Source organism: Falco biarmicus, chromosome Z, assembly GCF_023638135.1.
Source record: "Falco biarmicus isolate bFalBia1 chromosome Z, bFalBia1.pri, whole genome shotgun sequence".
In the NCBI taxonomy this organism is placed as follows: domain Eukaryota; kingdom Metazoa; phylum Chordata; class Aves; order Falconiformes; family Falconidae; genus Falco; species Falco biarmicus.
The window spans coordinates 64,277,967-64,295,093 of record NC_079311.1 but is presented as its reverse complement, the minus strand read 5'-3'; the positions used below and the strand labels follow the sequence as shown (position 1 = coordinate 64,295,093).

The window sequence follows — 17,127 nt, the reverse complement described above, 5'->3', positions numbered from 1 at the left end:
CCAAGACATAGCAGGATTTCCATGTCCAGTTCTGCACCAGAGCTTTCCTTTTTGCCACATGAGGAAAGGCATGGCAAAGTTAATTTTAACCGTTTTGAACCCTCACCCAACTGCAAAGGACATCCCTGTGCCTGCTTGGCCTGTCTTTAACTTAAGGGCCCTGAGGGGCTCAAAGGCTGCAGACTCTGGTGGCTGCTGTGGTGCAGCCCAGGAAGGCAGAGACACAAACAGGGCTCTTTCTGCTGACTCTCCCTGACTTTTCATCTCTGGTAACACCCTTGTCTTCTTGAATAGGTGGTAGCTCTGAGCGGGATAATATTGGGTAGATTTGGAATAATACAGAGTATGTACTTACTTGCAGATTTTTGCAGAGTCCAAGAAAAGGAAATCTCTGCTTTGTGCAGCATGAGTTCAGACTTTATGAGATTTGGGAGAACTGTTATTTTCCTCAAAGCAGTTTTGACAAGAGCTTTTAAGAGAGTTGAACATCTCTGCCAAGTCACTGTAATGAAACGTACCATAGATATCCCCTGTATTTCCTGGTTAATCCTTGGTTATCCTGTAATAATTTAGAATACACCTGTGGACGTAATAAAACACTTTTCTTTTTTCTGCTATGTTAGATGAATGTTTACCCCCTATATTAAATCATTCATATGTTTAATATACCTGTGTTACAGTATCAAGTGATGTGAGTCTGGGTACAATGAAGGGGTTAAAGCTTTAAGACAGCAGAAAGGGAGAGGAATGAATGATGTTACCATGCAAAAGCAGCAAGGTCCAATGTTTGTCAGCTATGGTCATTTGTCCATTTTCTGGGTTAAGGATGGCCTGGGACAGCAAGGACAATGGGACAGCATGGGTTGCAGCTGAAAGCACAATGCAAACACCTCATGAATATTTAAGAGGTAACCAAAAATAAATGTCTGGCTCATCTTCTAAAGACATAGTGATAGAAGTGAGTCTTGAAATTTGGTAAGAGTGAAAAGTTACAACCTGAGCAGACCAGCTTGGAGTAAGGTAGTAAAAAGGGTGCAGATAGTTGACGGAAGAGTAAATGAATGAAGCTTATGCAGGCAGGCTAGGTAAGAATTATGAAATGTACTGAAGAGAAAGGAAGGTAATTTAAAGAGGTGATATGTTGGGGCAATAAAAGTGAAGGCAAAAAGAAGCCAAAAAAGAAAAGGTAAAAAGAAAATAGCTAGATCTCAGCACAGGAATTTTAAAATTCGTGGTACCTTTCATTAAATAGGTGGCAGACTGCAAAAGTGGGAGTAAGTGAAGAGGAAGCTATCAAGATGGGAGGTGAAGGAATGAAAGTTAGTGGACCCTGGGCACAAAACAAAGGTTAGGCCAGATTTTATGAATAGTTATACAGGAAAAGTGGTAATATCTCAGTTCTGGATGGAGCAGAGCTTGTAGCTCTGTATCATGGAAGCTGCTGGTCTTAGATCAGTGACAGAAGACAAGGCAGTGAGAACATTCTAGGAAAAATTACGTAATTTGGTTTGGACCAGTGGAATGATGTTTAAGAAATGATGGGAAGAAGAGCAAAAATGTGAATTTGGGTAAAGATCACAGAGAATTAGCATCTACAACTGAGGATAAACAAGCTGGAAGCTGTTTTATATTGCACAAAGTTATCAAACTGAGAAATACTTTAATATGGCAGCTAGTAGTGCTGCTGATTTTCAAAGATTTCTTCACTACTTCTGCTGTACTTTCATTTAACTAAGTCTCCTTTTAGATAAACCAGACTCCAAACATTTATATGATCACTTTTGTTAATGACTCTAAGATTTTAAGAAGCAGGTGACTGGGTAAAATAAAGATGAACACAGGTCAATTAGACAATGAAAATAACATTTAAATGCCAGGTTTTCAAGACAACTCTTTTCTATCAACTTTAATGAACAAATGCTGCACGTATGGGAACTAATGAGCTGCTTCTTCATATAAAAATATTGCACTGGGTCCAAGTGAGTTAACAAACAGCTAATATTATTCCAGAAATTGCATGTACGTTAACATGGGGTTACAAAAAAAGCTAATGAAACCTCCCTCCCATTCTCCTTACTCTTTGAGTACAGTTCTGCTTTAACATAACCAAATGGCTTTCAGATCAAAGCTCTTGCGTTCTTCTGCTCAAAACACTACCTGAACTGGCAAACCACTGTATGCACCTAAGCACATAGCCATGCCAGCCAAATGGAAATGGAGAAGGAAGCAGAAGACAGGCCTAAGGACTGCCCAGAGAGGTTGGCTGGTGTTTCAAAAGCAAACAGAACTACCAGTTTCAAGCAGAAGATCCTGACTAATAATACTGGTTGAGTAAAGGGTTGAGGACTTCAGTGTAGAGACAGGCCAGGATTAAGCCCTGGCTTGGAAAGCTGTGTGCAGCAGAGAAATGAGATGCAAATTAACAGCAACAGTTATGAGCAGCCTTCTGAGGAGGGCAGGAGCTGGGGACCATGAAACATCTATGTTTAATTTATCGTTAGTAAAACAATGGAGATAGAAGATGGATCGGTGTGAAAGCCACCGCTTTTGTAGCTCCTGCGGACTGGCCCATGTGGAGCAGGACCTTCACGTCAGGGTTTGGGAGATTAGGGCGCCACAGAAGTGAGCACCGGCCTTGGTGATGCACCACTGCAGCATGGAGGACTGTCGAACATGCATACCCTGTGCATCTTGGTGCACAAGTGGGGCTCTACCTTTCCTTCTATAAACTGGAATGGCTCCTTTGTTTCCTTTCTCTATGTGCTGGTTTTGGCTGGGGTAGAGTTGATTTTCTTCATAGCTGGTAGGAGCTATGTTCTGGATTTGTGCTGGAAACAGTATTGAGAATACAGGGATGGTTTAGTTACAGCTGAGCAGTGCTTACACAGCATCAAAACCTTTTCTGCTCCTCACATTGCCCCATCAGTGAGTAGGCTGTGGGTGCACAAAAAGTTGGGAGTGGACACAGCCGAGACATCTGACCCCAACTGACCAAAGGGATATTCCATACCTTACAGTGTCATGCTTAGCAATAAGAAAAAGCAATAAAACTAGGGGGAAGGTTGGCAGGGGGGCCACTGCTTGAGGACTGGCTGGGCATTGGTTGGTTGGTGGTGAGCAATTGTTTTCATTTGCATCACTTGTCTTTCTTGGGTTTTGTTTCTCACTCTTTGTTTTCATTACTATTGTTGTTGTTGTTGTTATTATTATTATTTCAATTATTAAACTGTTCTTAACCCATGAGTTTTCTCACTTCCACTCTTCAAACTCCCATCTCACTGCAGGGGGTGGGGAACGAGTGAGCAGCTGTGTGGTGCTTAGCTGCCAGCCGGGGTTAAACCACGACACTCTTATCTTTATTTTTCTTGTGCCTGTCAAGCTTAATGCTTGAGCAGTCTTGTGAATTACTGGACCACTTTTCATCCTTTGACTTGCATCCCTTTTCCTCTCTCTGGCAGGGGAAAACAACTCTGCAGGCACAGTTTTCAAGGCTACTGGAATATACAATAAGCCTTCCTACTGATGTGAGATGTACCACTGAGACTGTATATATGTTTAGGGTACACAGAGCGAGCCTTCTCAAGTACCAAAGCCTATAATCCAGCACAGGGGAATTCTGATAAGCAGCAATATAATTCTTATAACCAAAGTTCTGCATGTCTCACAGGTATCTACATTTAATATAGTAGCTCATCGCTGAGTGCTATTTAAATTACTTTGATATACTTCATTAGTCAACCTAAACTTTAAGTTATCCATAGTGGCAGAACAGGATGAAGTAGCTGTTTCAAACATTCATTTAGGCCCTCAGGTATACTGCTGTCTGCAAAACAAATAAATGTTCTGGAAACTTACTTCATAAACAATGACGAATAGCACTCAGATGGCAAAGTTCCACGCAACTCTAAAGATGTATTTTTTTTCCTTGGGAAATAATTTATGCACTACCTAAGAACATGCAATACACTCCAAGTAAATGCCAAATGTGACAATTTCCCACAGAAGTTGTGCAGAAGGACTCCTCAGTAAAAGGTTCCTGTTGCACTAGTGGCAGTGCAAAACCACAGAACAGCATCAGACTTAAGATGACTAGCTTCAACTCACGTAAGCTGTAATCCATGATGCAGGTACAAAAATATATTCTCTGGGCCATATACTCCACCTGGAAGAACTACTGAGGCAAATGAAAAGAGCTCCATTCAAATCTACCATTTTATAAAGTCCCAAAACATTTTTCTCATGTTTGCTAGCATGAGAATCTTAATCAGTCGATTTCCTGAGGTGTTACAGAACAGTGTAGGAGGCAACAGCAACAGTAATTAACTGTTGAGCAACGTGAGACACTCCCTACTGACTGCCACAAAACATGAGAACTTTACATATGTATACGCTTCCACACACCTACTGATTTTATCTTTTATCATAGGAAACACGGCTCCCCAAACTGCTGCATTCATTGAGCCCTACTGACACAGGTGTCTACAGAAAATAAGGAAGAAGAGTATTAACACAGTAATAACATGGTCTAGCTGTGGAAATGTTAAACTCCATGTAGGTGAGTTGATGCAGCATCCCAGCAAGGCACATTAGCCTCTTGTGGGGTTGTTCAGTTTAAACTAGAGTTAACAGCTCTGTATTGTGCTGCTGCCTGCAGAATAGATGTTCCCTAAGTTAGAGGAAAGGATTCTCATTTTCCTCTTTCTGTTCCCTAGAGTAACCCTCTTTCTTAAAATGGCACCCACAGGTTAAAGATCCAGCATACAGACCAAGATGTATTTGCGTGGATGAAAGTACAACATGGCAGGCAGGCACTGATAGCTACAGTTTCTTCAGAGGCCATCCTAAACTACTAACAGAGAGGATTAAGAATCAACTTTAAATTTTAAATACAAATGGAACTGGCTGGCTACCAGATGCAAGCTCTCTCTTGCCAATGATCTCCAGCAAGAGCATAATGCATTTCTTAATTTATTATGAACATGTTTTTTTGAGCTAACTTTAAAAATATGATTCCAAGTTTTCTTAGAATGTTTTAATAATTCTGTTGGAGGGTAAGACCTGTAACTAATACAAACCGAGTATCCTGTTAAATAAATGCTTTGTAGTCAATAGAAGTGGAAAAAGCTCACTGCCTTTCAAATGCAGCTGCTGAGAGCAGCAAAATAATGTTTTAGTAACATCCCCTTTCTCTGTCCCCCATGTTAACCTATTTTGTATTAAACAAAGGTATATTATTTTTGTTGCTGAAAACATTACCCCATTCTTGCTTAAACATGTTACTCTAGATTACAAACATATGGCTGCAAAAATAACTGGTTAGACTGATTTAAACTGCTGATGTTAATCTGCAATTTGGCATGAGGAAATTTACTACAAAACCTGTTTAGGATTGCAGAAGCATCTCTGTCCCATAGCTGCAAGAAAAGGGTGGATTTGTAGTCTTCCAAGTGTACAGACCTCAGGGAGTGAAAGTCTCCTTCTTAGCAAAAAGTTAAAATTCATAACTAAAAATATCCTGGTTTCTTTCTGCCTTAATTTGAAAGGAAACGGTGATAAAATGAGTATTAAGAACAAAGCTGTATGCCTATGCAATTAAAAAATTATTTCATATGTAAATAGAAAGTTGCCTTAACAGCCACAAATATTTTTTTTTTTTGAGTCTCTTGAGCTTCATGCAACTTGGCAGGACTGGGCGTGGTTAAGGGTTGCCAGCGTGGTGGATGACATCGGTTAGGTGTCATCTTGGCAGATTGTGTGGGCTGGTGGGTAAGGCTGACTACACAGCACACAGATATGAGAAGGGATGAAGATGTGGGGAGTAGTTATACAGCTGCCTGAATTCCTGGCCAGTCAGTCATCCCTTTATCCTCCATTCCCACTGTTTTTATGGAATACACTAAAAAAACCAAACAACAAAGGGAGATAGAAGAAGGCATGTCCATTTCATAACTCAGCTTTAAACACACAAAAGGACTTTATCAGTATATTTTACATACTTTTGTTGAGTATTGTAAGCATTAACCGCTGTCCACTGAAACCAATACACTGCCTTCAAGAACAACTCTCAGGTGCCAAAACCTCAACATACACCTTAATGGCTAAGCACATGGCCAATGTTCAAGTTCTTTTTTTCTAATGGACTACTTTAACCATGTTAGTGTCTATGTTTTACATATTTTATGTATTTATCTAGACAGTTCCCATGGTTTAACTGTTATGCCTATTTGACTATCACCTGTATCACATACATCACTTGTACTAAGCTAAGAGTAGGCTTACCCATTCGTTGTGGCAGATCCTAGGCCAATATGCACTGAAGAGCCTACAATTTTCAACTTTATGCACCAGACTTTTCCCTGCATTAAAAAATGAGGTAGGAAGAAAACACAAGAATTATCCTCTAAGTGCCAAAGCAGTGGTATTTTAAATATATCTGTATCTTGTGTGGATATATATATGTGTGTGTGTATACATATGTATCTTCCTGTATCTCCATTCAAGATAGGATAAGGACTACAACACAAGGCTAAAAATAAGAGAAAAAAAAAATGTAACAGTCAATTCTACTGATGTTCCCAAATCTAAGAATTTTTCAGCTTTACAATGACAGGCGTCTTAAATTCTAGTCCCTAAACTGGTTGAGCAAATGAGGAACTCATTTAAAAAAAAAACCAGTTGTCTTGCACAGTGAGAAGTCTGGCCTAACTAAACCCCCCCCAAAAAAGGTGGCAAACAAATCTGTATATCTTTAGTCTCATCAGCCTGTGGGTTAAGAGTGAGTATATTTGGGATAGAGAAAAAGGCGCAGGGAGGTAAACTCATGGTGTTAACTTGTTCTTCCCACTACTTGGGACTTAACCGTATCTGAATTCTCATATGCTAATGCATTCTTCCAGGTCTGGGTACAGGAGGAAAAAAAGAAACAGGTTTCTGCTTTGATATCTCAATACCAGATTCTTTCTGAGCATCATAACCTAGACATAAATAATCAGAGTCCTACCTTAGTGTCTCTATAGAACTAAACTTTCACTCAAGCTGAAGGAGGCTTGTCTTAGGCTCTCTGGATTTCTTCAAGCTGGGCTGGCTCAGACTGACTCCCACATCCATTGTTTCCTTAGGCTAGAAGGGAAAGGAAATTCTTTGATCTCTTGTAAGAACAAATAAAGTATTTTCCCTCTTTTGGTACCTGCTGTATCAAGCTCAAATAAAAATCTCTGCTTTGGCAGGCAAAGCAAGTCTTCTAAGCAACAGTCAATTCCTGGAATGGCCTGAAAAGATGAAAGCACTTCTCTACATATTCTGATACAAAGTGTGACTACTAAATCACAGTACTGCTACTGCAGTAGGAGTGCAGTCCATTCCAGCTTAAGCTCTCTTTAAACAATTAAATTTCTTACTGTTTTTAACAGGAACTTAGAATCCAGCTATCAGCTAGTTGACTCTCAAGTGAATAACTTTATTTCAACATGAATACAGCAGCCCTTTGACAGCTGACTGGAGTTTCAACTGTGTTTTTTTCTGACTGACATAAGGATAGGAAATGCAATTAAGTTTATACTACCCTACTTGCTGCATTTCTGGTTCTGAAAGAGATCTGATACTATTAAAATAACATTCTATAAGCATAGAAGCAGAATAGGCATAAATGACGGGGAGGACTCAGGTTTAATTATCACATTTAACTTACACACAAGCAAGAGATGCACAGTTGCAACTCACATCGTCGGCTTAGTACTTGGCTCTTTCCAGTGAAAAATAACACACAGCATACCTTCACTGTCCTTTAAAATGTTTCATTTAGAAGATACCAACACTTTACTTAGTAATTAAGTACAGCCACTGTAAGAATGCAGCAGAAAGAAAAGAATTTTTTTTCCTCAAAAAAAACTTAAATAAATTTACCACATTTACAAGAAACTAAAGTACTGAAGGACACTGTAACATATACGCCATTATTCAAAGTAGAATTTTCACAGAAATTGGTGTTGGAGATGCTAGCTAGTACCAAGAGGTTTTAAACCTTGCAAACTAAACACCACCCATCAACTACTGCTATTATATGGAAGGTTTGCAGGTGCTGGATTGGAGAATGTGCCTGGATTCTTGCCCAGGTGAGAGACAGATGTTTCTAACTTTCCTCATGAGAAACACCTCTCCTTCCGGCACAGGACAACAGTCAGCAGGGAGAATGATGACATCATCAAGTGATACAAGAAGGGAATTTGGAAAGATTCCTGTGTAAAAGACACTAGCTGTCAGTAGGAACAATAAACCTCCAAGGCAACTTATTTCTATTTTCAACTGTTTGGGATAGCTTCAGACACTAAACCAAAAGGTGTCTGGGTGGATAGATACTTGGACAAATAATTCCCAGCCCACCTCTTCCTGAGCTAAATCCCACATTGCATTCACGGTGCAACTTACACAAAACTCATATGCAAGCAGTTACTCAGGAATAGTATTGAAAATAAGCCCCATAAAAGTATAGAGGGAAGTTTCCACATTTCCAGATAGGTCCCTATTTAGGGTTCTATCTGGAAGAATTCCACGGGATATAGCCCTGATGAGAAGCAGGGTGCAGGAAAACTGGCTGATTTTAAAGGAGAGTCCATTCCCACATGCAGGAAATAAAGCTGGAAAGTTAAATCTGGCGAGGAATATGAAAAGCAAAACTAAAACCTACAGGTATATCAGCAGTAAAAGGAAGACTATGGAAAATGTGGGCCCACTGCTAAACAGGGCAGAGGAACTGGAGACAAAGGACACAGAAAAGGCTGAGATTCTCAATGATTCCTCACCACAGTCTTCAGTGGCAAGACTGGACTTTACCAGCCCCAGGTCCCCGAGACTACTAAAAAGTCTGGAGCAAGGAAAGCGTACCCTTGGTGAAGGAGGATCAGTTAGGCAACACTTACACAACCTGGACATACAAAAGTCCATAGTGCTCGAGTGGACGCACCCACAACTGGCAGATGCCATTCAAGACCATTCTCAATTACCTTTGAAAGGTCACAGTGAGCAGAAGAGGTTTCCGAGAACTGGAAGAAAGCCAAGGTGACCTTGGAAAGAAGGAAGATCCAGAAGAGAGAGGTCAATCAACTTCACCTCCATCCCTGGGAAGCTGATGTACCAAATAATCCTGGAAACCACTTCCAGACAAAGAAGGTAGCAGTCAGCATAGATTATGAAGAGAAAACTATGCCTGACCAACCCAACAGCCTTCTGTAACATGACACTGAGCTTGGTGGATAAGTGGAGAACAGTGGATGATGTGTACTTTTACTTTAGCCAGGCTCTCGACAGTCTCCCAAAACACCCTTATTATAGATAAGCTGACATAGTACAAACTAGGCAAGCGGACAGTGAGATCAAAAAATGGTTGAAGGGCCAGGCCCTGACGGTTGTGATCAGTGGCATAAAGTCCAGTTGGAGGCCAGTCACTAGGGGTCAATACTAGATCCAGTCCTGTTTAACATCTTCATTAATGACCTTCATGATAGAACAGAATGTGCCTTCAACACAGTCTGCAGGCAATACAAGACTGGGAAGAATGTTTGATATGCCAGATGATTGTGCCACCACCTTTCAGAAGGACCTCACCAGACTGGAGAAACAGGCAAACAGGAATCTTGTGATGTTCAATAAAGGCAAATGTCAAATCCTGCACCCAAAAAAGAAAAAACCCATGGACCAGAACAGGCCAGGGACCAACCTGCTGGAAAGCAGCTTTGTGGAAAAGGACCCAGCACTCTTGGTGGACACTAAAGGAATCATACGCCAGCAATGTGCCCTTGCAGCAAAGAAGGCCAACAGCACCCTGGATTGCATTAGGAAGACCACTGTCAACAGTCTGAGGTTTGTGATCATTCCTATGAGAAGAGGCTGAAAGAGCTGGGACTTCTCCACCTGGAGAAGAAAAGGCTCAGAGGGATCTCACCAATGCATAGAAATACCTGATGAAGCCAGGGGAAGGGACAGTAAAGAGGAGGAAGTCACTCTTCTCAGTGGTATCCAGCAATGGGGCAAGATGCAATGGGTGCAAACTGAAATACAGAAAACTCCATTCAAATCTAAGAAGAAACTTTTATTCTAAGAATGCTCGAACACTGGAACAGGTTTGTATATTGTAGAGGTACTCAAAGCTCAACTGGACACAAGCCTGAGCAACCTACTTTAGGTGACTGTTTTAAGCAGAGAGGTTGGACTAGATTATCTCCAGTGATCCCTTCCAATCTCAATAATTTTGTACTCAAAGCACAGAAAAGGGAACTCATTTGACAACAGCCATTCAAAAAAAACCCCAAGAGAATTAATGCAACATTCTTATTTATGGGTTTAATTTTTATGATTTCTCACTTTTGTTAATGTAATTTTTCTACCTCTCCTTTATTTATATACTATTCCTAGTCCACCATAAAGCTGGTGGGGGTTTTGATGGGTTCATCAAAATCAACACCATTTATAGGCACATAACAGGTGAAAATTTTATTGAAAAATGTAATGCATTTATTCTTTGATAACTAAGATTTTCACTTTGGTTACTATGATTTAATGAGCACATTTTTAGAAATTCAAATACATGCACTGCGGTTGGCATATGCAAACAATATGCACAATTGTAACACGCAAAAAAGTAATCTTTAAGACAATCAAAATGTGTAGTCTTTCTTCAAATCTGTTCCCCAGTTTTTCCAATTTTAGAAGGAAGAGCCACCATAAGTAATGAAAACTACAATTTTCATTTGTAAATTTTCAGAGGGAAAAAATAGAAAATTCTCTTTTCCGTTTTGTAAAGTGACAGTATCAAGCTGGTCTTTAACTTCAGCTGGAACTTCTGAAAGTCTTCCACCCTGCAGGTATCCACTTAAGAGTGGGTCTCTCCCAGCAGACATGCACTACATATGAAGTTTGTTTAATTACAACATTCCCTTGATATGCCCACTCCTCACTTCATAACAGTTTACAATGCTAGACTATAAATTGATACAGAAACTGACAGCCTATATCTTGTATAGATATTAAAATACAGAAGCACAGTGATTTAATTCTAAATTGTATACTAATCAGAGAAATAATACAGTACACAAAGGTTATAATATCTTTCATTTAATTATACAATATCTTTTCATTTTGTCTGAATGTGTGGTCCTAGTATCTTGGTATCTGCTCTGCTTTGGAAGGAATTTCTCCTTTATACAGCTGCATCTAAATCTGATGGGAGCCTCTACCTCAGCTCTCAGCCTGGTGACTGTACTATGTCTGAAGCACAAATCAGCAATTGAGATGATACAATAACCCCACAAAGCTCCTGCCTTTCAAAACAGAGCAGGCATCAGGATCACAAATTCAGGTGAAACGTTTTGAAGAAGTGCATTCAGTACTTCTACCTTGAAATGTGATCCACTCTGCCTTGTACTGTACCTCAAGCCAGTCTCTGTCCAGGAATTCTTCACACTGGCTAGGGAAGTGTGAGATTCATACATAGAAGACTGATCTTAAAAACCTGCTAATAGGAGCAACAAAAACTCTAATTAAACTGGTTTATATTCTTAACTTCCTGGGACTAAGATTCAGATATTAGTTGATGGGGTCACCATATACTTGAATAGATGATCCCTGTTACACCTCCTTTTGAACTAAATACTACACCTATGGAAAAACTTACACAAAACTGAAAATGGAAAAGAGCAGGCATAAAATCCTGTTACAGGCTCTCACGGCACATAAGCACTTGAAAATGGATGCAGTCTGTTCCATCTAGACACTGAAAAAAGTAAGTTGGAAGTATCCCTGAGCTAGTCCTCTTTCAGGCAAAATCCTGTGTATCACGTCTCTTGGAAGTGAAGGGTTGACTTATCTATTAGTGGTATCAGAAATAATGCAGTATTAACTGGTCCCAAGGGCTTTTATTTTTCCTTTATCAGCTGTTCAACAATGAATAAAGTATCAATGTGTAACTGTAAGTATGAAAGTCAGTAAGTATGAAAAAGTAATCCTCTAGATTTAACTAACAGTTAGAGAACTGAAACTGTGAAAGAGCACAGAGAACAATGGAAACTTATTTCTGAAAGACCTTGCTCTAACAGAGCTGTACCAAAAATCCAGTCATAATAAATCCAACAATATCCCAATTCTGCAGATAAAGGCTGTAAACACAGTGCCTGAATGTCAATTTTATGCCAGCACATAACTGAAATTCAGCCTTCATCACTGCTGCTCCATGCGTCTTCATATGCTGGGTTTAAATGCTGTTGAGGCAGAGACTAAAAAAAAAATAAAAATTCTCTCAGTGGTTTGCTTAATTAAAAATACTAAAGTCAAATAAGGGCAATGCTAACAGCATTCCTTAAATTACTATATGCAGACAAACTATTTTGTCTCTCACGGATTAGAGACAGAATAAATTATGAAAAAAAATAGTACTCTAACTCCAATTTCACAAAAAATATCTGGAGCGCTGACTCGAAGCTTTACAAATGTCTGATATAAAATATAACAGAGGGAAATTACTGTGTTTGTTTTGAGTCATGGATTTTAATTCATGATTTCCTTAACTGAGCACTACTGTCTCAAGTAGTCCTGGCCTCTATCCACTTCCAACAAATATTTCTCTCCTCCATCTCCTTAGGGTCAAGCTAAAGGGTTTGTGCAGCTATGCAGTGCACTGTATCACAGAGACTCAGGATAAAAAAAAATTCTTGTTTATTTCTATCCTGGATTCAGATTCTGGTCATATAGGTGCTCAAATGGCTGTTCTGGCACTTGAGAGGGAGCAGAAGCCAGTGGCCTGTGGACAGCAGAACTGCTCCTTTCAACATCGGTAAACAGCAGCTGTAGCTTAACAGATTTTAAAACAATGGCACATATCACATATCTCCACCATGTCAAATTTAAAGGGGCAGTTCTAATCAGAGCTGGGTACATAATCCTGTGGGTTTTTAGTTTTCAGACTATGAAAAAACAATGTGCACACATCAGAATTCTCACTTACAGAAAAAAAATGTTTACTTCAGGTAAATTAAATAGATTTTGAGCTTAGGGTATCTAACTACTGAAGCCACTTTTTTCTTCTTTGCTTAAGTGTAGGATAGTTTATAAATCAATTGCCTTAAAGCAAAGCAAATGTTATAAAAAATGTATGCTTCTTATACTTCCACCATCCAAAATGGAAGATTTCAGAAATTTTGAAAAGTGGAACTTTTGTATGCTATAAGTTAAAACATTAATATATCCTGATTCTTTAACATTATTACAGTTTGCCAGACTTTGATTCTGTGAATGGTTTCAGTTCCCTAAAATTTAGGATTTTTTCCTCTCAAACTGTTCACTGAAATTTTTATTGCCCAGCTCTAATACTCAGAGAGAGGAAAGTAGTCTCTTCGAAAATTGCAACATATGAACTTCCCTGCAACAGCCTTAATGTCTTGCCAAAGATACTAAAATAATCTCATTTAGAACCCTCTTTATTATCTTTCTGCATCACAAATATTTGGGTATGGAGTGTGGCATCCCCAATCTTACTGTTTAATCCACAGTATATTCCTGAACAATTTAAAATACAATATTTGGCACCTTTCCAATTCCACAACAGCATAATCAGAGAAAAACAGTTTGGAAATTAAGGAAACTATAGAAGTTGAAAGACTGATAGACAAATGGCAAGTACTACTTTTAATTAAGCGAGAAGCTAGAATTCTGCAGAAGATTTTACTAGACTATGGAAGAAAACATCCTCTTGAAACCCCACAACAATAAAAAGATTGCACAGAAACAATAGGTGATTCTTCTCTTAGAATTGTTAATTTTGATGATGAAACACATACTTCATATTCAATTTCAACACCACCTTCTCAAGTATAACAGCCATAAGAAGTATCGTTCAAACTCACAAATTCATTACCTTTTCAGAAACGTAATCATTAACTGGCTCTCGAAGAGCTGGTATCCATGCAAGGATATTGCAATCTTTGCTACCACTATAGAGTTCCTTTAAAAAAAACAAACAAAAATTAACTTCTATACAAATTTACTAAATAGTGACTTAGATACAACGTTGGGTGAAAAACATGTATGAGATACTGGTTAAAAACAAAGAAAAATATAAGATTTCTAACTTGTAACATAACCTTGATAAACATTATTTTAAATAATATGGAAACCAAGTAAGTTTTTATATTTTTCCCAGACTGGTCAGCAAAACAGCACTACCCACATTTAAATGAATTTTATTGTTTTTTCTTCTTTCCTTTCACATCTCCTGAAAAGACACCTATTCTAACAGTTAGAAAGCTTAGAGATGATTTATGTTCAATAGAGAAGAAAAAAGAAAAAGGGAAAAATCTTTTTTATTATTATTAAAAAATATGAAGGAACTCAAAAGCATCTAGTAATACATGTTAGAAAAGTGCATATGTATGGAACAAAGTAGTATTAAGTAAATTCAGTTTCAGTATGCCTAAGGAAGGAAAAGAACAAATAAAGAACAATTTGAAGCCTGTATCCTGTTGGGAAGGCAGAGATCAGAAAGACTGATTTATTATTTTTAATATAAATAACTCTTATTTATTATGGTAATGACTAAAGAATGAGATCCCATTGTGCAAGGCACCCTGCGAACACATGGAAATAAACAGTTTCTACACCAAACGGCTAATAGTCAAAAATAGCTTAGTTTTCTTCAGTCTTTATTAAAGGAAATACAGACTTCTCTGTCAGTTTAAAGTGAGGAAATTTTGCTAATGAGAAATACTGCACCAGCTTTGGAGTAGACTTTGTACTAATAATGCTTCTATCTTCCAAATCGCTATTTAAATGAATTCGCATAAAAATATTCTCATATGCCTTCAGTCTCAAATCATACTCCTGCATATTATATGAAATGTCTGAAAACACTTAAGTATAGCCACATTTTCTGACTGCCTGAGTGAAACATGAAGTATTTTTTCTGTATTCAGGCTGACAGCATGAAAGCCTTGCTTTAAGCGTGTTGGCTTTTACACTTGAACTAGCAACACTGTGCATATATGCACATTATTGATACACCGATTCAACAAAAGCGCAATAAGTTACAGCTCTGTCTTTGCAAAAAGTCTCCTGTGTTATGTATATTTAATTCTAGAGCTGCATGAATTATGCTGACAGTTAGTGCAGGAACTTAATGCCTAATTCCTATAAATACTCATTTATTTATGTGGGTAATCTTAATCAAGAGAACTGACATACTCACTTTTGTAAAACTGGTCCCATGCATGAAGCATCATGCATAAAACACGTAAGATTAGTATTTAGAATTTTATGAGAGAAACATTCTACTTATCTTGTTTAAAAGAAGACAGGTCAAAGTTACACCATGGTAGAGGTCAAATCCCACTTTATCCTGTCAGCAGTACTCTACTTAGGCCTCCTGTCTAGGATAAAGAATGTCACTAGAACTTTAAAACTTCTTCTCACACCAAAATCTCTTTCTGAACAATGTCACGGTGACATCAGTACACTTCAATTTAATCTTTATTACCTCTTGTCTCACTTTCTGATCCTGGCATTGCAGTATCTTCAGTTAACATGCACTACATTGAGTAATACTTATAATTAATTATAATTATTACAGCCTGAAATGGTGACTCATACCTTAAGTCAATCAAAAGAAGAGCCACTGAGCTCCATGTATATTTATGGTACAGCATAGGACATACATGTATAATGTACCATAAACGTGCATAGAGCATGTTTATAGTACAATATATGGAAATACAATGCTTTAAGACTCTGAGGAAAGATTGCAAATAAAACCTGATTTAACTTTCTTACCACTGGATTTGCCAAATACCTTTGCAGAAATGTCATTAGCATTTCTTGAACAATAGAAGTATCTATAGATACTTCTATATATATATAGATACAGAAGCAAAACTATTTCCTGATGCACACCTAATATTTTATGACCTGCTATTTGTGCATGTTTACTCCATTTCTTTTTTCTGAAAGGGAAAGGTAGGTCTTCTTTATGTAAATTTTAGCAGCTAATATGGCACAATGATATCTAATGTATTAGATCCAACAGTAAACATTATCTAAAAGATTGCACAATGAAGATTTCCTCTTCCACACCGCCCTTGAAATTACCGACCTCCTATTAAATAAATGGCTCTTATCAAAGGGCAAAATTCTGCACCTGTTCCTACTCAAGCAGACTAACATCTTATTAATTTTACAGAGATACTCATGTAAGAACAATTTAGGCCAATAATAACATAGTGGATTTCATGGCTCTATTCTCGGTACCTCAAAAGCCATACATACACACATTAACCAAATCTTACACCATTCTGTGCAGACAGCTCCACACAGTATCTCAAACACCACATAAACCTGCTAATTAATTTGGACCTCATAAGAACAGATAAAGACTAATATCATTGGATTGCAAATAGTTGCTTGGGTGTCAGCGATCATATTGATTATATGGCTCTGAGCAAACAGAAGACATTTTTTACCTCTAATACATAATTGTAACAATGTTAAAGCACCTTTCAAAGTCTATTCCCGTTACAAGGTGAAACATAGATAACTAAAATACAGTTAATGAACAGAAAGAATATGATTGGCAGCAACAATATCAATCAGAAGCTTTGAGCACAGAAAAAAATAGCAAGAAAATCTAAGGACTGGGTTTGAGGGTAGGACAAAGCCAAAAATCACTCAAGCAGGGTTAAAGACAGCAGAAAAAGTCCAGAAGAGTATTAATATTAAGAAAACTCTTAACAAGAGAGACTCACTACTAGATGGACATGGTAGAAACTATGCATAAAAGATGTAGACCTTGTTTCGTATTAAGGTAGTGTACTAATTTCAAATGTAAAAGTAGGAAAAATGTTAGAAAGCCATCTGCTACACATTTCACTGGTAGATACATAACTTACATCAGAGAGACTTAGAAAAGTTGTCTAAGAATTTCTGGCTTGCTGAAATTAATTATGTTTTAATATGTATTGAAATACTACAAAGCTGAAAGTCAGCCAACGAGCCATTTGGGGGAGGTGGGGGCACAGCAGAGAAAAAGTGGAATGATACAATAGAAAAGGTGATTACATGGATCAGTTACTACAGAGTTAAGATACAGGAATATAA

At 38.1% G+C, this 17,127-nt stretch overlaps 1 protein-coding gene across 11 annotated transcripts in view; it reads right to left on the bottom strand.

Moving 5' to 3' along the window:
• Positions 1 to 4,194: 4,194 nt before the first annotated feature.
• ERCC8 (ERCC excision repair 8, CSA ubiquitin ligase complex subunit) overlaps positions 4,195 to 17,127 on the bottom strand; it is a 40,480-nt gene continuing 27,547 nt past the window's right edge. For 2 of the 11 annotated variants that reach the window (XM_056325349.1, XM_056325359.1), the window contains 4 exons: positions 13,901 to 13,987; positions 7,001 to 7,119; positions 6,280 to 6,356; positions 4,195 to 5,896 (listed from right to left, as the gene is read on the bottom strand). In XM_056325349.1, the coding sequence (XP_056181324.1) occupies positions 7,027 to 7,119; positions 13,901 to 13,987 (180 nt within the window). In that variant the 3' untranslated portion in view covers positions 4,195 to 5,896; positions 6,280 to 6,356; positions 7,001 to 7,026. Of the gene's footprint in view, positions 5,897 to 6,279; positions 6,357 to 7,000; positions 7,120 to 7,687; positions 7,840 to 9,953; positions 10,044 to 10,470; positions 12,264 to 13,900; positions 13,988 to 14,023; positions 15,408 to 17,127 lie in introns of those variants that run through there. The other 9 variants (XM_056325352.1, XM_056325360.1, XM_056325355.1 and 6 more) reach the window with 8 other exon arrangements.